This window comes from Erythrolamprus reginae, chromosome 4, assembly GCF_031021105.1.
Source record: "Erythrolamprus reginae isolate rEryReg1 chromosome 4, rEryReg1.hap1, whole genome shotgun sequence".
In the NCBI taxonomy this organism is placed as follows: Eukaryota; Metazoa; Chordata; class Lepidosauria; order Squamata; family Dipsadidae; genus Erythrolamprus; species Erythrolamprus reginae.
In genome coordinates, this window is record NC_091953.1 from 29,653,826 (window position 1) to 29,676,621 (window position 22,796).

At 37.7% G+C, this 22,796-nt stretch overlaps 1 protein-coding gene across 2 annotated transcripts in view; it reads right to left on the reverse strand.

Annotated features, from left to right (window-relative positions):
- Nucleotides 1-2,150: 2,150 nt before the first annotated feature.
- Nucleotides 2,151-22,796, reverse strand: part of SMAD9 (SMAD family member 9) — a 42,514-nt gene continuing 21,868 nt past the window's right edge. For both annotated transcript variants that reach the window (XM_070749919.1, XM_070749920.1), the window contains 6 exons: nt 21,709-22,286; nt 19,398-19,652; nt 17,507-17,617; nt 13,218-13,439; nt 10,101-10,357; nt 2,151-5,235 (listed from right to left, as the gene is read on the reverse strand). In XM_070749919.1, the coding sequence (XP_070606020.1) occupies nt 5,092-5,235; nt 10,101-10,357; nt 13,218-13,439; nt 17,507-17,617; nt 19,398-19,652; nt 21,709-22,120 (1,401 nt within the window). In that variant the 5' untranslated portion in view covers nt 22,121-22,286 and the 3' untranslated portion in view covers nt 2,151-5,091. The remainder of the gene's footprint in view (nt 5,236-10,100; nt 10,358-13,217; nt 13,440-17,506; nt 17,618-19,397; nt 19,653-21,708; nt 22,287-22,796) is intronic.

Sequence of the window (22,796 nt, forward strand, 5' to 3'; positions counted from 1 at the left end):
TGGGGTCAAAGTGACAATCTTTTGTGTGGCCACCATTATTTTCCAGCATTGCCTTAAGCTTGGGCATAGAGTTCACCAGAGCTTCACAGGTTGTCACTGGAATCCTCTTCTACTCCTCCATTATGACATCATGGAGCTGGTGGAGTTAGAAGCCTTGTGCACCTCCACCTTCCGTTTCAGAATGCCCCACAGATGCTTAATAGGGTTTAGGTCTGGAGACGTGCTTGGCCAGTCCATCATCAAGAGAATTAAACAACATGGAATTTAACGCACCTGCTCCCACTTCACACCTGAGCTTTGTACCTCTAATGAGCCACACAATTCGAGAGGTAAAATTATTATTATTATTATTATTTAGATTTGTATGCAACCCATCTCCGGAGACTCTCAAATGGCTACTTGAGCCCCATTTGACATTATAAGTTAGGGTAGTGATGGTGAACCTTTTTTCTTTGGGTGCCGAAAGAGCATGCCTGTGCGCTATTGTGCATGCGCGAGTGCCCACACCCATAATTCAATGCCCAGGGAAGGTGAAAACAGTTTCTCCCATCCCCTGGAGGCCAGAAACGGACTGTTTCCCAACTTTTGGTGGGCCCAGTAGATTTGTGTCTCATCCTCCACAGGCTCCAAAGGCTTCCCTGGAGGCCTTCCCCCATCCCCTGGAGGCTCTCTGGAAGCCAAAAACACCCTCCCAGAGCCTCTGTGCAAGCCAAAAATCAGCTAGCTGGCATATACATTGGAGCTGAGCAAGGGCAATGGCTCACATGCCAGCAGATATATCTTGCGTGCCATCTGTGGCATCCGTGCCATAGGTTTGCCATCACTGACTTGGGGTATACTCACCTTTGTTGCCAGCAGTTTAGACATTAATGGCTGTGTTATTTTGAGGGGACAGCACATTTACACTGTTATACAAGCTGTATAACATGTGTTACATATCAAAAGATATACTTAAATATTTACAAAACGTGAAGGGGTGTACTCACTTCTGTGACATACTGTATGTGGTTTCTTTAATGCTAAAATTCTAATATTATTGGGTTACGGTTTAGATCTATAGGATCCATGTGCTTTTTAATGTTCCTGGTCAATTCTTCCCTGGGTAGGCAGAATTTATGCAGCTCTGCTGCAACTAATCAGAAAGCAAGCACACCCATAAATAAGGCAAGTGGAAGACAATATCTTTCTTTTCATCTGGCTTTAAATAAAACTAGTCCAATCTCAATCTTTAACAGTATTGCTCCTCTACTATATTGGACCATCAAGTACCTTATTTATAACTGCCTTTTTATAAGATTCGATTTCTTTTAACTGTAATATTGGATTATTTTCCCGTATACAATGCACCAAATAGGTCATTCATGTTGAGAGCTTCTTTGATACCACCATCTGGATCGTTCATGAATAATAGGTTTACTTCCTCCATCAGCAACTAATGGAAAATAAGCCTGATAAAAAAGAGTTTATAAAGAAGCCTCATAATCCTTAATAAGGTTCAATTTTTAATCAATAAAAACTTATCTCAATTTTTTCCTTATAGATTTCTTAATAAGGAAATAGTTGGTCTGCATATAAATAAATAACAGACCCGTTTGGTTTTCCGTGAAGCAGTCTTGAATATCATACAGCTTGTCATTACTTCCAGATTGTTCCCCAGTTTTAAGAAAGGTTTTCTCCCTAAACTTAGTTGCTGATAAATGGTTTTTCTGCCAAATGACTTAAATTTTCCATTAGACTATTTCAAGGCATGGCATATTTATGAACACATTTAATAGCTTTAAATTTACAAATTTTAATAGTTGTACAAAAACAATTGGACACTGAAAAATCTAAAAGGATCGGTTTTATGCAGGCAGTCTTAATTGTATGATTTTTTTTCAAAATACAATTTAGCAGTAAATATTTTTCCATTGCATTTCTCCATGTTTCGGGGCTCTAGGTTTACCCACTCCCTAGGGCAGTTTTTTTTAAATGTTATATAGGCTGTATTCTGATATTTTAGCTATCCACCCCCATCCCCCGCCCATTTTATTAGTTCATTTTTTACCACACCAGAAAAACAAAGTGGGCTTATAGGCATAACAATCATATATTAATAAGGATTTAAACTACCTCTGTCCCACATTGGTTGAAAATATCACACTGTAGTAGATGTCACTGAGATTTTTATTTGAAACACCACTGTTTGATATGTTTATAAATATATTGTTCACAAATGTATAAAGGAACTACTATGAATGCATATCTTAACATATATTACTCACCGATTACTTTATGACTGTGTTCACACAAAACACTGAGGTAAAGTTACCCATAGTTTACACAACTAAATTTCTTATATTTACATTCATTAAACTAAATTGTGGGCTAGATTTGCATAATTCACTAGGCTAAATATGACTAACTAGTTTGTGGTTCAGTATGTCATGTAAAGGCAGTTTATGACAAATATATTTCCCCTTCTTTTCCTAAATTGGTTTTATCCCTTCCATACGAAAAAGGCAGCAACTGATCCATTACGTGATCAAAAAATTTGCTTCTATCATCATTTGGCCTGTATACTGTACACCCACCACTATTGTTTTAATCCCATTAATTTCTATTTCCACTGCTATAAATCTACCATGATCATCTGCTAAGTAGCTTAGGTTTGAATTTGAATTTTATATGTAAAACAACTCCATTAATTTTTTTTACACCAGCTGATATAAATTCTTCTTCTAATTGTTTATTTATAAATATTTCTTGTCTTGTTTCTTAATTTGTATTTCTTAATGACAGACTATGTTCAAATTAAGTTTCCTCAAATAGTGAAATAATTTTTTATGCCCCATTAATATTCCATATGATAGACTTAATCTCCATCTTTAAGCACTATACTAGATTCCTGTACAATTACCTTGGCCTCATCTTTCTTTCTTCCCTCTGCCATGTCTTTTTCTTCTATGCCAACTTTAGGGTCTTGCTTGACCCCTTTTTTTTAAAGGGGGGGGGTTTTCTTGTCCGACCACTAACTTCTTTTCTCCACATGGATCTGGAATTAACTTACGGTATATCTGATTTTTAAAAATCCTTACCTTTCTCTATTGAATTCAGGCTAAATATTTGCTCACAGTAGGTAAGCAATTACCCTTTCCAATCCAATTATCCCAATGAAATACAAATTTTCTCTGCTTCAGGATATCAGTATTTTGCTCAAAATTCTGACTGGAATTTCCTTCAAAACAATAATATTTATATTTTCCATTTTCAACCTGTACTTAAATTGGCAATCCAGAACCTAATCCCTTGTTATTTTGGTTGCAAAGTGAACTAGAACATCCCTTGGTAACTTTCTCGTAATTTTATTATTTTGTCTTTAAGATGTTTATTCCCATTTCTGATAGTATAGAAACTACAGTCTTTATCAATTTTACAAAGCATATCTCCTGTCAAATCTTTAATTCTTCAAAAGACACCCTGCAGAAATCCATACATAACAGGAAACCTAAGTCCCACTCTTATTCTTTCAGGTGTTTGATTGTACAATCTGATGTCATGAACCATTTTTTCTCTAACCCACTTGCTTCTATGTTAACAATTGAGGGGAGGTATCAATCTGTCAAAGGGTCAGATTTGGACATGGGTAGCCCAAAGTAAGAATAATTTTTAAAAATTAACTTGGTAATACTACATTCAAGAGCAAGAAACATAACCAAACTAATGTTCTGATAAGCAAAATTGTACAGATGTTGTACTTAGACTTAAATATTTAAGTGCTATCAGATGATTTTTCTCTTGTGGCAAATGTATTTTCAGGTTTGTTATTAAACTTCATCTTATTAAACTTGAACCCTTTTGCATTGACTACTACTTTGGGGCTATTCCAGTGTATTTTTTTGAAAATCATTCAATATTGATTGATCAAATAAGTAATATATAAACTGAAGCAAAGGCTAGTACATATTAACAATTATATTAATTACCTTCCACTCAGATTCATTGTTGGTAACAATTGCTCTCATTTATTATGCTTATCAATGATTAAGACATAATGTGGGAGGAAGAGTTGTAGTATTTTTACTGAAATGCTATACAGTGTTTATTCTGTAAATGATGAATTTTAAGAGTCTGAGTGAAGCGTGGCAACATATGAATCTGAAGATAGAACTATGTTTTATATTAAGCAAATTGCAATTAGTACTGGTCAACTGTCCATTTTTATTATCAAGGCCCATAACATATGGATGATTATTAATGGTTAATATGTTGCATACTTATTCTTTTCCATTGTAGTTGTAATTGTAGTTGTAATATGTGTGAAGGACTACTGCTAGCTGGTAGAAATCATTCCAGGTATTAGAAAGAATATAATTGAAAAATATTAACCATAGCTGCTTTCTATTGCCTCTTCCTCCCTACCTTATCACCGAGCAACACCGAATTTTAGTAATTCTTGGAACTGAATAATGTTTTTCACATCACAGAGCCAAAGGTATCATTCAATCTCAGATTTCTTTTCAAACCAACGATTAGAGATGGTATTTAGAGAGGGTCGCATTTGCAGGTTTATAACTGTTTCTCAATTGTGCAAAATGTAACCTTTATAATAATATAGTTTTATGTTGAAATGCACATGTCAGGAGCAAAATGAAGAACCATAATCACAATATTCTAAATTTCTCAGAAGCACCTATTTGTTGTTATCAATAAACTGCCACTCTGAACAGAGCTACCACTTGCTCCATTTGAAATCAGCATTATTATTTTCAGAATTTAACTTTGAGATAGGTGTGTATGTGTGTGTAACATATTTTTTTGATAATGAAATATATATATATTACAAAGTTCAAGCAATACTAGTCTCATTCATTACCAAAAAAAGGCAGCTAGGCAAATTTCTATGGCTTCATTAATAGAATACAATGACAAAGTACTGTACTTTTTTGCAATTATTAACTAATAAAACATATAATACAGCATGAAAAACAGTAATAGTGTGTTATATATATCTACAATCATATTTACAGCTATATACAGACATTTAAGGGAGAATCCTACAAGCCAAGGCCAGAAGCAGTATTTGTCCCCTAGTGTGTGTGGAGATGATTCTTACGAAACAGAGGATATTGGATTATGTGGGGAACCCATTTGGGTCAGCACCTTATCTAGCCACTGCAAAGGTCCATGAAGATGGATCTCAATCCAACATGGAGTACTTGTAACATCCTGGCGATGGTATTCTGCTCCCCAGCCCTACAAGAGACAAATACATGGCAAAGGATCAAAGAGATAGTTGTTTTATTCTTCATTTTATTCAAGACAAGACTGCTGTATCCAAAGAAAAAATTCTTCTGCAATTTTAACCATTCATCCTTTTCTATATAAAGAATGGCTGCATAACCATGTGTTTGAACTATTTTACATCTTTTAAAGACTGTGTTTGTGGGATGGTTAAATAATTGTTACTTAAAATGATTTCACTCAGTTTCCTAAAAACACCAAAAACCTTGTGTTTGGAAGTCAGGAGAAATAATGCAATTGTGGATAGCTACTTTCTAAAAAAAGCCATGTTTTAATTCTATTCACACAATATGTGAATAAATCAAATCCACTTGAGAGAATATCACATGTCCTTGGCTATGTGGGAAAATGTACATGAATGCTTGAGATGATTGTTTTTGCTGTTTTAAAAGCAGATTATTAATTTATTTTATATTTTCTAGATTTTTTTACGATGGAATGTTGTAACTTTTATCTTCTATTTGTAAGTGGAAAAATAAAGGATGCATCTAATATAAATATATGGACTTGGAACAAACCTCAGCATTAGTATTAGTTCAACAATTTATACTGCATCCTTCAGCAAAGATGAATTATGCATCAAACTTTAATATGGAATTACATCTGTCAAACTCTTGGTTCATTAAATGGTTTTCCATCTCCCTCTGGTGGAAGCTTTTCAGGTTGATGTCACAATAGCTCTTTTTCTGTACAAAGCCACCCACTACTGCCATTTATGGCACTTTTTGAAGATGTAATATTATTACTATAAGTCTATATAATGTAATCTCTCAAAATGTTTGAAACTTTGATCATGTGTTCGAAGTGAAACTTAAATTAAAGACATTAATGATATAGAGACTGATGTAATAAATTGCCCTTGCGGCATTTTAATTAGATATGCTAATAGAAATCAATTCAGTGTACACTTATTCTTCCAGGTTAATACTGAGAAAACCATGGAAAACCAATATGACTAGTTTGTTTTTTTGTTAATCAAAACTATTATGACTAGTTAATCACAATCATAATTAATGGCATCAAAATCAAATTATTGACATTATTTGATGCTACCTGATTCCAAACAACTCTAATATAATCTAATTTAAATTGTTTTATAACTTTGCTTATTGTTCTGTTCTGATTCTACACACTTTATAGTGTGGCCTAATAAAACCCTTTAACTGCTCAAAAAGGGTTCACATTTCTATTCTAACATATCAGCATTAGGAATACAATAAATAATGAAAAGGCTGATATACTGCTTGCTGTGTGATTCTGACAATGAATAGAGCTACAAAGACTCATCCTTTGCTTTATGAAGGAAGAACAAAAGTGCATTACCATTTAGTTGAGTAGACATTTATTTATTTATTTATTTATTTTATTAATTAGATTTGTATGCCGCCCCTCTCTGTAGACTCGGGGTGGCTAAGACATAGGGAGCAAAAACCCCAGGAATAGAAAAGTTGAAGCTTGGGAATAAACTTTCATTGAAAACACGCTAAACTTGTGTTTATTGACAAGATAGTGGAATGCAAAATTCACCCTAAAACAGAAAGCTCATTTCTTTTCCTATTTCCAGATACCTGTGTATGTCCAAGTAAGTGCACTGTAGTATCATTAGATTTGGCCTTACAGGGAGTTGGGAAAGCTACAAATCCGATATTATTATTACCATTATTATTATTAATAAGATTTATATGCCGCCCCTCTCCAAGAACTCGGGGTGGCTTACAACATATAAAAAAGATAGCAAACAACAAGATACAATGTGATAACCTTGGCGTCCTTAGCAACCTGCCGATATACGTGAGGTCAAAGCTCCGCCCCTGGAATCTCTTCGTGGGATTCCCCAACTCCTTTTGCTTGCGGCGCTGCAAGCAAAAGGAAGTCTTTTCATGTAAAAAAAACCAAAAACATTTTTACGTGAAATGATGCCGCAGTGGCGCCGCAAGCAAAAGGAGGTCCCTTCATGTAAAAATAATTATTTTTATTTTCACATGAAAGGACGCTGCAGTGGCGCTGCAAGCAAAGGGAGGTCCTTTCACGTAAAAATAAAAAAAATATTTTTACATGAAAAGACTTCCCTTTGCTTGCGGCGCCACTGCGGCGTCCTTTATCATAAAAATAAAAAAAAATAAAAATAATAAATCCGTAAAAATAAAAAACGATGCGATTCCGGGGGCGGAGCTTTGACATTATGTATACCGGCAGGTTGCTAAGCACGCCAAGGTGATCACTTCCTGGATTCCATCCTACCTCCATTATTCTAGTGCCGCCCCTGGAATCCAGGAAGTGATCACCCTGGCGTGCTTAGCAACCTGCCGGTATACGTGACGTCAAAGCTCCACCCGTGGAATCCCTTCGTGGGATTCCCCAGCTCCTTTTGTGCCTCCCTCCCAGCCTCCCAACCGGCCAACAGCTCCCCAGTGTTCGCCTTCCTTCGCCGTCACCGGCGCCCAGCTCCTTCTCCTCTTCTCAGCAGATGAGGAGGAGGCGGTGGCGCTTCGCGGTGCTCGGCACGAACGCTGAACCGGAGCACGAATTTTTAAAAAATATTCGGGTTCGGGTTTGGTATACCCAACACCGCAAAATTCAGTACAGACCTGAATTGTGCAGGTTCGGTTCGCCCAACACTAGTTCCCACACATGCTTTTGCATAAAAGTAATTTTTTCTCTGCTTTCCCAAAAGTTTTCTCCTACAAAAATTTAAAAATTTAAAAAATTTAAAAAATTACTTTTAAATTTAAAAAATTAAAAAAAAATTAAGGAATTTAAAAAAAATCTTATCATTCTTTAGAATTTTGGTAACATCTGAACTTAATTTATTGCTAACGTGAAGAATATGGCTGTTCTACATGTACCCAAATGTTCATTACTTTGCACTTTTTCTAACCTAAAATGATTGGGGAAATAAGATTCTTATTATGTATCCCTTTTGGGTAGATGAAATGTAAAGTCAGTCGGAGGCATACTTCCAGAGAGAAGATTGCACTATGAAGCCGAAAGCTTACCTATACTGTATCCTCTTGCCACCTAATATTAAAAAATGTGCCAGAATTCCCAAAGCCCACCTATGAATATTTAACTCAGTGTTGCTTCTCTTTTAAAGAACATTTTGAAAGCACACTTTCCCAGTCCCTTTCAAATGGAAAGAACAGGGTAAATTAAAAAAACACAGAAGCAGTCTTTGTTAGGACAGTTAAGAGTTCAGTTTGGGTGAGCTGACTGAGCTTAATTTTCTCTTTATAAGAGTTGTAGATCTAGATCTCTCAGATAAGCAGTGTTTCAAAATCGTGCTTCATCTGCCAACTTGCCTTTGAGTCCTGCCTTAGGATCACTATTATCTCAAGAGGCTGAAATCATAGCTTGTATTTGCTGTAGTCAAAGGAAAGAATTTTGCATTCACACTTTCTCTTCCAGTACAAATATAAAGTCAGTTAGAAGAAATATAGAGCTCTCTTTCTATCAGAAAATTATACTACTCAAACTAAGAAGGCAAATGCAAAGAAATTAACATACCTATTATGTACAAATCCAGCATTTGGAAGAAATGTAATCAAAGTTTAATTGCATATATTTTTAGGGAGGTTTCTTGCCTTCCCTTTTTGTTTACTAACAAAAAAGCTGCTTCAGGTTACAAAGTATAAAATGGTTTATTCATAAGATGCAAATGTATGGTGTTTCCAGAATTTGCAAAGTTCAAACTAAGTAGGCAGAAATCAATTTGCCTCCTCTGCTAAAGGATATCCTAATTGCATTTTGCAGGCCAATCCTAAAAAACAAAACAAAACAAAACAACCACCAACCTTCAGATACCACAAAAATGCACAATTTTGACTGGGTGATACACATAGCATTTTTGGTGAGTGCAAGGGTCAGAGCAAATATAAATAAAATGTAAAATGTGTGTGATTAACATTGTTATGTCTCTGTGAAAGTACATTTTTGAAAGAATGAAGCACTTCTCTTTTGAATTAAATACTGAAATTGACTAAATATACCAAAAATACTAAATCAGCTAAAACAACACCAAAGGATGAATTTTATAACAACAACGAAATTATCAGCAGTAATTTGGGGGTGGGTGGGTGAGTTAGCAGGCTTCATTCCCAAGAAAGAATGTACAGCAGCCTTTATAAATTATTTTAGTACAGTTCCAGTTCTGATAATCCTATGACCCAAAGATTCTGAGGATCACATATATGGATTTTAGTTTTGGGACTTTTCTAATTTTGCACACTATCTGAAAGAAATAATGAGTCATTCATATACTCCAAAAAGAAAATTGTCCTTATCTTTGTACCAAGTTTAGTAAAGGCCCCAAGAACTTCGTAATATTTCATTGATCTATTACAAGATCCTATAGACTTAAATCCTGGTTATGTCACCCAAGAAGAATGGTCATAAAGGAGGGATCTAAAATAAATCTTTTGTAGAAGGCTTAGCAAAGGCAAGTGTCGGATATGCCTGGTTCTGAATCAAAAGACCTGATGATAATTGTTATTGAAACCCAGACATGGGTCAGAACTGCAAGTACTTTTCCAATTATCTTTTGTATGAGTAAATTAATGATCTTTTTTCATTCCCTCTTGTGAGAAACAAGTCCTAAATGAAGAGACTGTGCCTATGATAAAACAGTGTCACAAATACAAATAGTTCTGATAATTTTTCACCTCTTACTTCTGTATGATGAAGTATCATGAAAGTACGAAATTTAGCATCTCCCATCCATTAATTCATTCCAGGCTTTGTGTCTTTTAAAATGTCCTTGCAACAAAGAGGTGTATTAACTCTTTTTAATTTCACAATCAAAAGCCAAAGAAAGTTCTTACTTTAACAAAGCTCATCCGGATGGTGCACATCTTGGTTAGCTCATACACCACCTCGAAGCCGTGGTTAACTGACTGGGCAAGCAACTGAGCGAAGAGTTGGTTATTGAAAATCTTCAAGCTGCATCCACTGGGGATTTTGCAGACAGTGGCTGGGTGGAAACCATGCTGATAGTTACAGTTGCGGCTCTGGACAAAAATGCTGCTGTCGCTGACACACTCGGCATATACCTCTCCTCCAACATAATACAGGTGAACACCTTTAAGAAAAAAAGAGGTAGCCAAATGTAATCTAATCTTCAAGATAGATTAAAGACAGACGTGTAACTCTTTTTTAATATCCATGTGTTATTTTTTTATGATATGCTAACAGTATGGCATTGTTATGTGATGGATAGAACATACGGTATATAATCAGTGGTACCTCTATCTACAAACGCCTCTAGTTACGAACCTTTCTAGATAAGAACCGGGTGTTGAAGATTTTTTTGCCTCTACTCAAGAACCATTTTCCACTTACAAACCCGAGCCTCCGAAACTGTAACCAAAAAAGGCAGGGAGAAGCTTCTTTGGGGCCTCTCTAGGAATCTCCTGGGAGGAAACAGAGCCAGAAAAGGGGGGGGAGACACCTCCATGGGGCCTCTCTAGGAATCTCCTGGGAGGAAACGGGGCCTCCATCCTCCCTGTGGTTTCCCCAATCGCACACTTTATTTGCTTTTACATTGATTCCTATGGGAAAAATTGCTTTTTCTTACAAACTTTTCTAGTTAAGAACCTGGTCACGGAACAAATTAAGTTCGTAAGTAGAGATACCACTGTATATATAAATTGGCATGAGAAATCTTAAAATTGAATTCTAAAAAAGGGGTTTTAGCTGTGTGATGGCCTTTTTAGGAATTTCTTCTATGGATGGCAAAGCATTCCTACTTGATGTGTTTTTTACATGGAACCCATTTCTATCTATGAAACCCTATGTAAAAATGAGGCTTAATGAAAACTCTGGTTAGTTAGAACTCTTGCTGACCAGACCACTTTCACTGACTGTCCCCTTCCCAACTATATTTTTTTCTCTGTTCATACACCTCATCCTCTCTTCCATGAATATAAATCTGTTGTTACTTTACTAGCATTGTGATGTCCTATGTAAAAGTACAAAAAGACAGTAAATACATCACTGATTTTCTTTTTGCAATCTACAAAAAGCTTCTTATCAACTTGTAAGCTATCCAGAGTGACCTTCCTAAAGAGTTACGGGTTTTTTTGTAGTGGAGTCCAAACTTAGACATTAATTGGCTGATAAGTTAGATGCTATGATACAAAGTGGGCAGTTCAGAAAAGAGTGTTATCAGGATGAATAATTGATTACATTGAATTACATTACATTAATGGTTAAATATAGCTAAAGTGATAACTAGATACCTATACCCTAATCTTCCTGTTATGTTTTATTAAATATTATAATCAGGTAACAATTTTTGAAAGGGCTTTCATTATTATAAGTAAAGTGGAATTTTGCTAATTATTCTGTCCATAACTTAAAACTTCTTATATGGATTCTACAACAGCTGGCAGCACCTAATCATTCTTGTGCCACACTTAGCAGGAGAATACCTAGCTTATATTTGGTAGGAAGTCACCAGCAAATTTCCAGGCTGCATTGGGAAATAAATTGGGAAATAATAACAGTCCTATAAGAGACAAATTTAAGCCAACTCTATATTATTACCATTAATTTTACTATATATAGATATGTCCTTGTGGACACCAGGAGTCAAAGGAAAGGGAATCATCAAATTACAGGTTATATACACCTGCATGTTGCTAAATTGCCCTCGTCAGAGTCTGAATCTGCAGGGGAAGATGAGCTGGAACAAGACAGTGATTGAGAGGCAGCTCTGTTGGCCTTAGAGGAAACTGGGGAAGCCATCCTGAGTATATGGAGAAGGGCGGCATAGAAATTCAAATGAATGAATGAATGAATGAGTAAATACAGAGTTAGTCAAGGCAAGGCTTTTTGTAAAGCCTGCAGGCAGGGAGGAACAGGAGCAGGATGAACATGAAAAGCAGAGTCAGACAAGGAGCAAGGACTACCCCCTTCTGATCCAAGAGCTTGAACAGTGCAGAGAAGGCATGATAGCACAGACCGAGCAGGCTAACCAGGAGGAGAGTTAGAGCAATAAAAGGGTGGTTTGAACTGCCAGCTGTTTGTGTTATCTCTGCGCCGTGCCCTAGGTCATCACAGTTGTCATAAATAAGTAGTCATTTCATTCATTAGTACGGTAAATTATGTAGTAATTTAAAATATAAATAATGCAGGTAATCCTTGTCTTACAACCTTTCATTTAGTGATCGTTCAAAGTTACAATGGCACTGAAAAAAATGACTTACAATCACTTCACATGTACAACTGTTGGAGCATTCTTGTGGTCACGTGATCAAAATTCAGACGCTTGGCAACTGGATTATATTTACGATGGTTGCAGTGTCCCAGGGTTATATGATCACCTTTTCTGACCTTCTGATGAGCAACAGGGTGGCGCAGCAGGTAGAGTGCTGTACTGCAGGCCACTGAAGCTGACTGCAGATCTGCAGGTCAGCGGTTCAGATCTCATCACCGGCTCAAGGTTGACTCAGCCTTCCATCCTTACGAGATGGGTAAAATGAGGACCCGGAGTGTGGGGGCAATATGCTGGCTCTGTTAAAAAGTCCTATTGCTAACATGTTGTAAGCCGCCCTGAGTCTAAGGAGAAGGGCGGCATAAAAATCAAATCAAATCAAATCAAATCAAATCAAATCAAATCAAATCAAATCAAATCAAATAATAAATAAATAATTAAATAACGTCAATAGGGAAGTCAAGATTTACTTAACAACCATGTTACTAACTTAACAACTCCAGTGATTCACCGAACAATTATGGCAGGAAAGATCATAAAATGGGGCAAAATTCATTTAACGACTGTCTTGCTTAACAACAGGAAGTTTGGGTTCCATTCTGGTTGTAAGTCGGGTTCTACCAATATATATCTTTTAGAAACACAGTTTTGAACTCAACAATTTTCTGAACCCAAATGCTTCCAATCAGTGTTTCTTATTATTGCAGAAGAAATGTGCTTCTACCTTTTCCTATGTGCCTTCTGGTGTTTTCTATAGTAGAGTTCCTGTTAACGTTAGATAGCAATCCAAGACAGAATCTGTTCTTATTGTTTGAAGGATCCGTAAAGCCATCTATTAGTATACTTCGAGAAGAAGCCTGAAAGGTTTCTCCAACTCTGTTATTAAGTTCATAGTATGCAACTGAACACCAGTGCTGTGGTTCCTCATAGCAAACAGGGCGGAAGTCTGGAAGAAGATTTCACAGATGAAGAAGATGCAACAGAAATGTAGAAAGAAGCATAACAATAACAATTAAATGCTTACATATCCGAACTTCAAATATACTCTTATATATATTGATAAAGTAGGTACTGACAGAACAGAAAAAGAGATATAAAGATAAGCAACACATTTAAAATGTTAAGTCACTGTGGTATTTCCAAATTAAGGAAGAAAGGAAGTGAATTACATCATAGTAAACATTAGGAAAAGGACTACCAATACATTTTAATGTAATGCTATTCATATTTAAAAAGTGTTACTAAATCAGTGATGGTGAACCAGTGACACACCATTATGTTTTGGGTGATACAACAGCATTCACCAACACCTAACAATGATTATTCTCCCAAAGAAACTGAACAAACCTAAATACAAGCTGGACCACTCAAACCTTAATATGTATTTTTACCATCCATATTATCACACTATGTTATCGTCATATTTTAACTGGAAGTGACATGAGATAATAACTTGCAAAATATGATAGGAACATAGCTATACATTTCAATTGTCTTTCAACCATTGCGCAAGGTAGTTGTTTGCACAGCAAAGCTCATTTTCAAGAAACAAGTGCAGAAGACAACTGTGATTACAGTCACCAAAATGAGCACAGTATCAGTGATTGAGTGAAATCAACATTTGCAGTTGTGTGTGCGAGAAGTGCACTTAATTTTAAATGAATATGTACAGAATTGTTTCTCTTTTCCTTGACATGTGTATGTGTGTGACACACACACCAGCAGTCAAATTAGGCATTTGCGAATTTTTGACATCACGTTCACCAACACTGGACTAAACTCTGTAGCATCTAAAACAACATTACTGAACTTGTAAAGGTGAAGGAAAGAATAGAACTATTGTGGCCTTACACATTTATTCTTCAAGGAAACATGCTAAGTTCATAAACTCAAGTTTTAAGTTCAAAAATAAGGCAAGCAAGGCCAAAAAACTATTTTTTTTATTTATTTATTTATTATTTATTACTTAGATTTGTATGCCGCCCCTCTCCGAAGACTCGGGGCGGCTCACAACACGTGGAAACAAATCATAAATAATCTGACAATTTAAAATATTAAAGATTTAAAAAAAGACCCCATATACTAACAGACATACACACAAGCATACCATATATAAATTAAACATGCCCAGGGGAAGATGTTTCAGTTCCCCCATGCCTGACGGCAAAGGTGGGTTTTAAGGAGTTTACGGAGGGCAGGAAGAGTAGGGGCAGTTCTAATCTCCGGGGGGAGTTGGTTCCAGAGGGCCGGTGCCGCCACAGAGAAGGCTCTTCCCCTGGGGCCCGCCAACCGACATTGTTTAGTTGACGGGACCCGGAGAAGGCCCACTCTGTGGGACCTAATCGGTCGCTGGGATTCGTGCGGCAGCAGGCGGTCTCGGAGATATTCTGGTCCAATGCCATGAAGGGCTTTAAAGGTCATAACCAACACTTTGAATTGTGACCGGAAACTGATCGGCAGCCAATGCAGACTGCGGAGTGATGGTGAAACATGGGCATACCTAGGTAAGCCCATGACTGCTCTCGCAGCTGCATTCTGCACGATATTAAGTTATATAAGATCATAGATGGTGTGCATCCATTCACAATATTAGAAAATGTGGGCCATATCTTGAAATAAATGAATGGCAGATATTTTTCTTTGTACAAGGTATAATTAAACTATGGAATGTGTAGTTATCAAATGAAACAACACTCTGGCACACACAAATCTGGGTAACATTCCAGGGCAGAAAATGTAAATAAGTTTTAAAAATTGACTAAACAAATTCATGGAGAAGGTAGCTGCATTCTGGCTGCAGAACATAGAAACTGCTTTAAAATGTTACCTTGCAGAGTCTACTAGGGCAGTGTTTTTCAACCAGTGTGCCGTGGCACACTAGTGTGCCGCGAGACATGGTCAGGTGTGCCGCAAAGCTCAGAGAGAAAGAAAGCAAGAGAGAGAGAAAGCAAGAGAGAAAGAGAAAGAAAGCAAGAGAGAGAGAGAGAGAACAAGAGAGAAAGAAAGCAAGAGAGAGAGAGAGAGAAAGAAAGAAAGAGAGGGAGAGAAAACAAGAGAAAGAAAGAGAGCAAGAGAGAAAGAAAGCAAGAGAGAGAGAAAGAGGGAGGGAAAGAGAGAGAGAGAAAGACATAGAGGGGGGGGAGGGAGAGAGACAGCAAAAAAGAGGAAGGAAGGAAGGAAGAGAAAGAAAGAGGGATGGAGAAGGAGAGAAAGAGGGAGGGAGAGAGAAAGAAATAGAGTGAAGGGGAGGGAGAGAGAGAGAGAGAATTTTTTTGTCCAAACATTTTTTAGCCCCCCCCCCCTCAATGTGCCCCAGGGTTTCATAAATGTAAAAAATGTGCCGTGGCTCAAGAAAGGTTGAAAATCACTGTACTAGGGTACATCAGACAAAAGTAATAATTTTTTAATTTTAATATAGACATTTAAAATTACATTTTCAAAATCTATACAACAAGCCAAAACATAGTTAGTTATACAACACAATACTTGCAACATTGTGAATTGTAATATAACTCAATTAACATGTATTAAAAAAATAGATGGGGGAAATGGTTGTGAAAGGGTTTTTTTGTTAGAAAAAATACATAAAAATGTGTGCATTAAAAGAATACATGCAAGTGGGAACAAATTGGAGGGGCAATGTTTTTAAACAATTAGAAATATTACAAAATTTCAGGTTCAGGAGAGAAATGTTTTTAATAGGAAAATGAACACAAGAACAAGGAGACACAAGCTGAGGTTAGTTGGGGGAAAGATCAGAAGCAACGTGAGAAAATATTTTACTGAAAGAGTAGTAGATTCTTGGAACAAACTTCCAGCAGACGTGGTTGGTAAATCCACAGTAACTGAATTTAAACATATATCCATCCTAAAATAAAATACAGGAAATAGTATAAGGGCAGACTAGACGGACCCTAAGGTCTTTTTCTGCCGTCAATCTTCTATTACAAAATTACAAAAAAAAAATGTAGAAATAGGGCAGAATAATCATAAGTTGGGGGGGAGGGGAAACTAAAGAAATCAAATTATCTCCCATCTCTAGCGTCTTTACGTAAGGAACTAAAGAGTAAACCTGTTCCAACCTTGTAGAAGTAAAATGGATTGAAAGAGGGATAAAAGTTGCATAAATAAACTACAGTGATACCTTGTCTTACAAACTTAATTGGTTCCGGGACAAGGTTCTTAAGGTGAAAAGTTTGTAAGACGAAACAATGTTTCCCATAGGAATCAATGGAAAAGCGATTAATGCGTGCAAGCCCAAAATTCACCCCTTTTGCCAGCCAAAGCGCCCGTTTTTGCACTGCTGGGATTCCCCTGAGGGTCCCCTCCATGGGAAACCCCACCTCCGGACTTCTGTGTTTTTGCGATGCTGCGATATCACTGAGGCTCCCCTTGCTGGGAAACCCCACCTCCGGACTTCTGTTGCCAGCGAAGTGCCCGTTTTTGCGCTGCTGGGATTCCCCTGCAGCATCACAAAAAGTCCAGAGGTGGGGTTTCCCATGGAGGGGAACCTCAGGGGAATCCGAGCAGCGCAAAAACAGGTGCTTTGCTGGCAACGGAAGTCCAGAGGCAGGGCATCCCAGCAGCAGTGGTGGGTTTGTAAGATGAAAATAGTTTGTAAGAAGAGGCAAAAAAATCTTAAACCCCGGGTTTGTATCTCGAAAAGTTTGTATGACGAGGCGTTTGTAAGACGAGGTATCACTGTAAAGTAAACTCATGCATCACTAGTCTTTACTTTTTTAAATTGCACTTTGCAACGGGAACTGTTCCACTCCTCCCACTAACTCAGAGGAAAATAATTCAAACCTTCAACAATACCAGCAATATCAAATCAAAATCAATAGAAGACTATTCTGGTTTGAGTCGGCGGAGAGGAAGAATTTGATGAAGGATCACTTTGGATGAAGATTGAATAGTTTCTAGGCTATCAATCAGGTCTGGGCCACGTCCTTCCCCCTACGGAAAAAAATACAAGTCTCTACATACTTTCAGGCTTCCCATCAGTAGATTTACCTCCATTGGGCAGTGACAGCACTAATGGACTCTCTATAACTGCATGTACAGGACATCCGTTGTGGCTTCGTGATGTTTCTCTGGCATTATAAGGTGGAGGAGGTGTATCAGCTAGGAAAAAGAAAACAATGCTGGGCTTGGTATTTCATATCTGCCTATATAAATACAAAGAAGAGGCTTCAGAGACTGAAGCATAAATACTTGCTACACATATTGTACTGCATTACATCTGATGCTTACAAATGATTTCATTTTATGCACATGTAAACCACAAAGAGTCCGGATTCTCTATTACAACTTCCAAGAATACTTGGAACTCTGTATTAGTGTTTCTCTTGACTATCTGAATAAATCTTTTCAATTTATCACATTTTGCACTCAGGATTGCATACATACTATTTTTCCTAACACACACACAAACACACACAAAATCTTGTAAAATAAACTGGGCTGAGTAAGTGTCTGAAAGTCAATCAGGGAGTTTCTTTGGCTAAAATAACTAGGCTTCCTTGCTCCTAGTTTAAGACCTTGACTACTACCTTATGTTGGATCTCTTAAGTAATTTTGGATAAGACACTGAACTTGTCAATAGAAAGATTGGCAGTTCAGCAGTTCGAATCCCTAGTGCCATGTAATGGGGTGAGCTCCCGTTACTTGTCCCAGCTTCTGCCAACCTAGCAGTTCGAAAGCAGGTAAAAAAATGCAAGTAGAAAAATAGGGGCCACATTTGGTAGGAAGGTAACAGTGTTCCGTGCACCTTTTGCATTTAGTCATGTCTGGCTCTTTGGCTTAGAAATGGAGATGAGCACTGCCCCCTAGAGTCGGGAATGACTAGCACATATGTGTGAGAGGAACCTTTACCTTTTTATGTTGTAACCTCTACATAGTCTTTAGAGCTAGTTGAATAATAAGAATTGATAAACAAACGAACAAACACTCAAACAAGCCACTCTTCAACTCAAATTCTCAGAGTAATACAGCTGTTTTTATCAAAATTGCTTGAACTTGTAAAAACAAGGTACCATTGAAAGTTTATTTAAATTGATTGCAAAACCCTAGAGTGGCATGGGGGTCTAGTGGTGAAGACATTGACTTCCCAGCCAGAAGGTTGAGAGTTCAATCCTAGGTAACGACAGATATTTTGTTTCTCTCTCAGGGTGCAAAGAGAAAGTTATCTCCTGCCAACTCCACATAGGCATTGTGAAGGGCAACCAGCCAGTAAACATTGAGCTCCATTCAGTCACCTCAACTCTACTGTGAATTAAGGGATAACAGGGTTGTAAAAAGAAAACAAAATTATTCCAAAATCTGTGTTGGTTTTAACGACTCTACTACATGCTTGCACTGTCTTGTAAACACATCTCTATAGTCAGGTCGCAATTCACTGATCAGTGTGTCACCTTTTGATGACCAAAAGGGGCAGGCACTCTACAGGGTATAAAAACCTCTACAGAGTGGATGCCCTCCCCCCTTCTCTTCTACCTTCTTCTTCTGAACTCCTGTGTGCTCCATTGTCCTCGGCTGAGGACACATGTGTAAGATGAAATCCAAAGCCATCCTCACACATGGGACCATCCAGAAGTTATTAATATGGACTGGAATATAAACTTATCTGCCTGCAATCTATCAATTGCATGAATCAACATAATTGTAAGTAAAGACTGTATTTTTCATCTTTATGAAGGAGTGATCATTCATTGCTAACAAATGGGATTCTGAACCACGTGTTATTTCTTGCCATGCTAACTCCGCAGCAAATTAAGCCAGCTGAACTCTGCTAATACAAATAATATTAATAATAATCAAAATACCCAACAATCTGATTCCTAAAAGGAAGTTACTGTAGACTCAGCAACACTCAACTAGTGTTCAGGAATAGTATTTTGCATACCTGTGAGCGCATAAGGACTTCCTGGTGTAGAGGAATTTCCTGGGGAGTCTGGGTAGCTCATACTGCTTGGTGACTGGGAGTACATATTGGGGGATGCTGGGAAAGGGGTGCAGGGAGGCTGCTGGAAAGAATCAGGGTAAGTTGCATTGTGAGGCATCAGTGGCTCACTGTGAAGAGACGTATTCCGGAATTTGGCAAGGAGGCTAAGATGTGGGTTGAATTCGCTATGTCTTGGAACCAACACTGGAGGTAACACTACAGCAAAAGAACAAAACAGATGTTTTGAAAATAAAAAAATCTTCCAAGTCTTTGGCAGAAGTATCTCATTACCCGTCTGTAGAATTTTCAAATAGACATTAGAGAGGTTGATATATGGTCTTTAGCTCTAAACTTTAGCTTTGCTAAAGTTACAAACCAAAATCTGGCACATTTGTAACATTATTCAATATAATCCATTCTAGGTTACTTTTTGAGCTGCCTAATCACAAGTATGTAAACAGAAATAGTAATTATTTGGAACCTCGAGTCTAGAGATTTGTGGCACAGTTTTAAGACTAAAAACTGCAGTCAGTATAAAATTTCATTGCTAAGTTAGTTAAAAGATAACCTACCAATATTCTGAAGATACTTTGTGGTGCCATACTGCTATGGAGCAAAATTAAAAGTATTTTTGGGTAGCTAGCAAGAAAATCTGTCAACATTTAGAACAGTGATGGCGAACAGTGATGTGCATGTTTGTTCCAGCTGAATTTTGGCTCTCACAGAGGCTCTGGGAGGGCGATTCTGGCTTCCAGAAAACCTCCAGGGGATGGGAGAGGACGTTCTTACCCCCAGCTCCAGAGAAGCCTTTGGAGCTTGCGGAAGGTGAAACACGAAGCTACTGGGCCCAGCAAAAATTGGAAAACAAGCCAATTCCGGCCTCCAGAGGGTAGGGGGAGCTGTTTTGCCCCCCCACAAGCCATTGAATTATGAATGTGGGCACTGAAATGTTCCCCTCCCTTCTACTTTAGTGGGATTGCAGCAAAACTGTATAATAGGTTCCCTCCTTTTCCTCTGTATTTTATAAGATACACATTTGACCTGCAGTGATATTACAGTGGTGCCTCTACTTACGAACTTAATTTGTTCCATGACCAGGTTCTTAAGTAGAAAAGTTTGTAAAAAGAAGCAATTTTCCCCATAGAATCAATGTAAAAGCAAATAATGTGTGCGATTGGGGAAACCATAGGGAGGGTGGAGGCCCTGTTTCCTCCAAGGAGATTTCTAGAGAGGCCCCATGGAGGCTTCTCCCTGCCTTTTCCAGTTACAGTTTCGGAGGCTCGGGTTTGTAAGTGGAAAATGGTTCTTGAGAAGAGGCAAAAAATCATGAATACCTGGTTCTTATCTAGAAAAGTTCATAGGTAGAGGCGTTTGTAGGTAGAGGTACCACTGTATATGTTTAAGATGTTCTTCACAAGGTAAAAACTTAAAGAAATCTCGAAAGACTTGTCATTTGAAACCAAGAATGACTTGAAATCACACAAAATTAAGTACCAAACTGTGCTCAGCTATTAATCTTATCTAATACAGAGTTCTTTCTTAGTGATTCCCAATAAAAATGTATGCAACAGTGATACATTTCCTGTGTAAATAACATTTAATGTAGTCCTAAGTAAGAAGCTAAAATAACTTTACAATTTCAGCACCTTGGACAAGAACAAGACATACAGAAAGTTACATTATTTTTTTTAAAGAAAATTAAAAGCATTTGTTTTGATATTTTACCTATAGTCAAGAGGGTAGTATTACAACAGCTTTTTAAAAGAACAGAAAGCTTTGTTTTGTTTTACAACTGGTACAGAAGTTATTAACAACAAACAAATTTACATAACCAGACAGATTAAATATGATGGTAGAGTAAGCTGCATTTGTTGAATAAATTCTTACGTTTGTATCATTAAAAAATCACCTGCAATTTTAAAATATTTTTCAAACTACCTGATTAAATGTAAATAATCCACTATCTCAGAGGCACTAATTTTATTATTGATATATGCACTTGTTGCTATTATTGCTACACTATTTTCAGCCATTCCATCTAATAGATTAATAAATGCAGCATCGGAATTCTCTTTTCACATTTTCTTTTCAGCCTCTTGATCTTCCCATGTAATCCTAACTAAATATTTCTGCATCTGTTTGACGTACTTTGATCTAACTACTTTTTCCAATTACAGTTCACGTGCAGCTTCCCTTATTATGTAGACAGAATGATGATGAAATCTGCAATAAAAGCAGTGCTATCCCTTCATTGAACAGATAATTGACTTACCTGGAGTTTCCACTCTTCGGTAATGGTAAGGATTAATGCAGACATCTTTCTGCTTTGAGCCAAATGGGAATTCACAGCATTCCAGAGGTTTTAACTCATGATGAGACTGTAGATCAGGCCAGCGCCACACCCTGCAGTAAATGACGTGTGGCAACCCTTTGCGATGAGATACTTGTAGCCTTCCATCCAAAGAGCGAGGGATTGTCACACACTTACTGGGCTGCCCAGGACAGCTTAGTGCCCTCTCCAGTTCCTCCATGGCACCTTTTTTTTTCTTTAGCTTCTTTACCAAAGAGTCAACAGCCTTTTCTGCCCACTTTTCCTCTTCATCTCCTTGCTTCCAGCCCAATAGCCTCTTTACAGCTGGGCTGGTGAAGGAGAACAGAGAACTTATAGGGGTGCTGGAGTGCATAAGAATCCGAGAATACTGTTATAATTTCAATTACTCAACTTCTTTTTCTTTAATGAAGAATCTCACTACTTGAAGAGATACGCCTTCAAAATCAGCCTTTTCTACACATAATCTGCGGCTTTTGCTGGATATATTTAGTCCCAGTATTTTCAAGTAGAGAACAATTCTGCAAAAGAAGAGAATTATTGTCATATTTCTTTTTGCCTTTTTTGGGGTCACTTCAGTTTCTAAGCAATATCACATATTGTCCAATCAACGAAACAGTGGAAGTGATGTGCCGGTGTCTGGAGGCTGTTGGGGCCTGGATGGGTGTCAACAGACTCAAACTCAACCCTGATAAAACGGAGTGGCTGTGGGTTTTGCCTCCCAAGGACAATTCCATCTGTCCGTCCATTACCCTGGGGGGGGGATTATTGACCCCCTCGGAGAGGGTCCGCAACTTGGGCGCCCTCCTCGATCCACAGCTCACATTAGAGATACATCTTTCATCTGTGTCGAGGGGGGCGTTTGCCCAGGTTCGCCTGGCGCACCAGATGCGGCCCTATTTGGACCGGGACTCACTGCTCACAGTCACTCATGCCCTCATCACCTCGAGGTTCGACTACTGTAACGCTCTCTACATGGGGCTGCCTTTGAAAAGTGGTCGGAAACTTCAGATCGTGCAGAATGCAGCTGC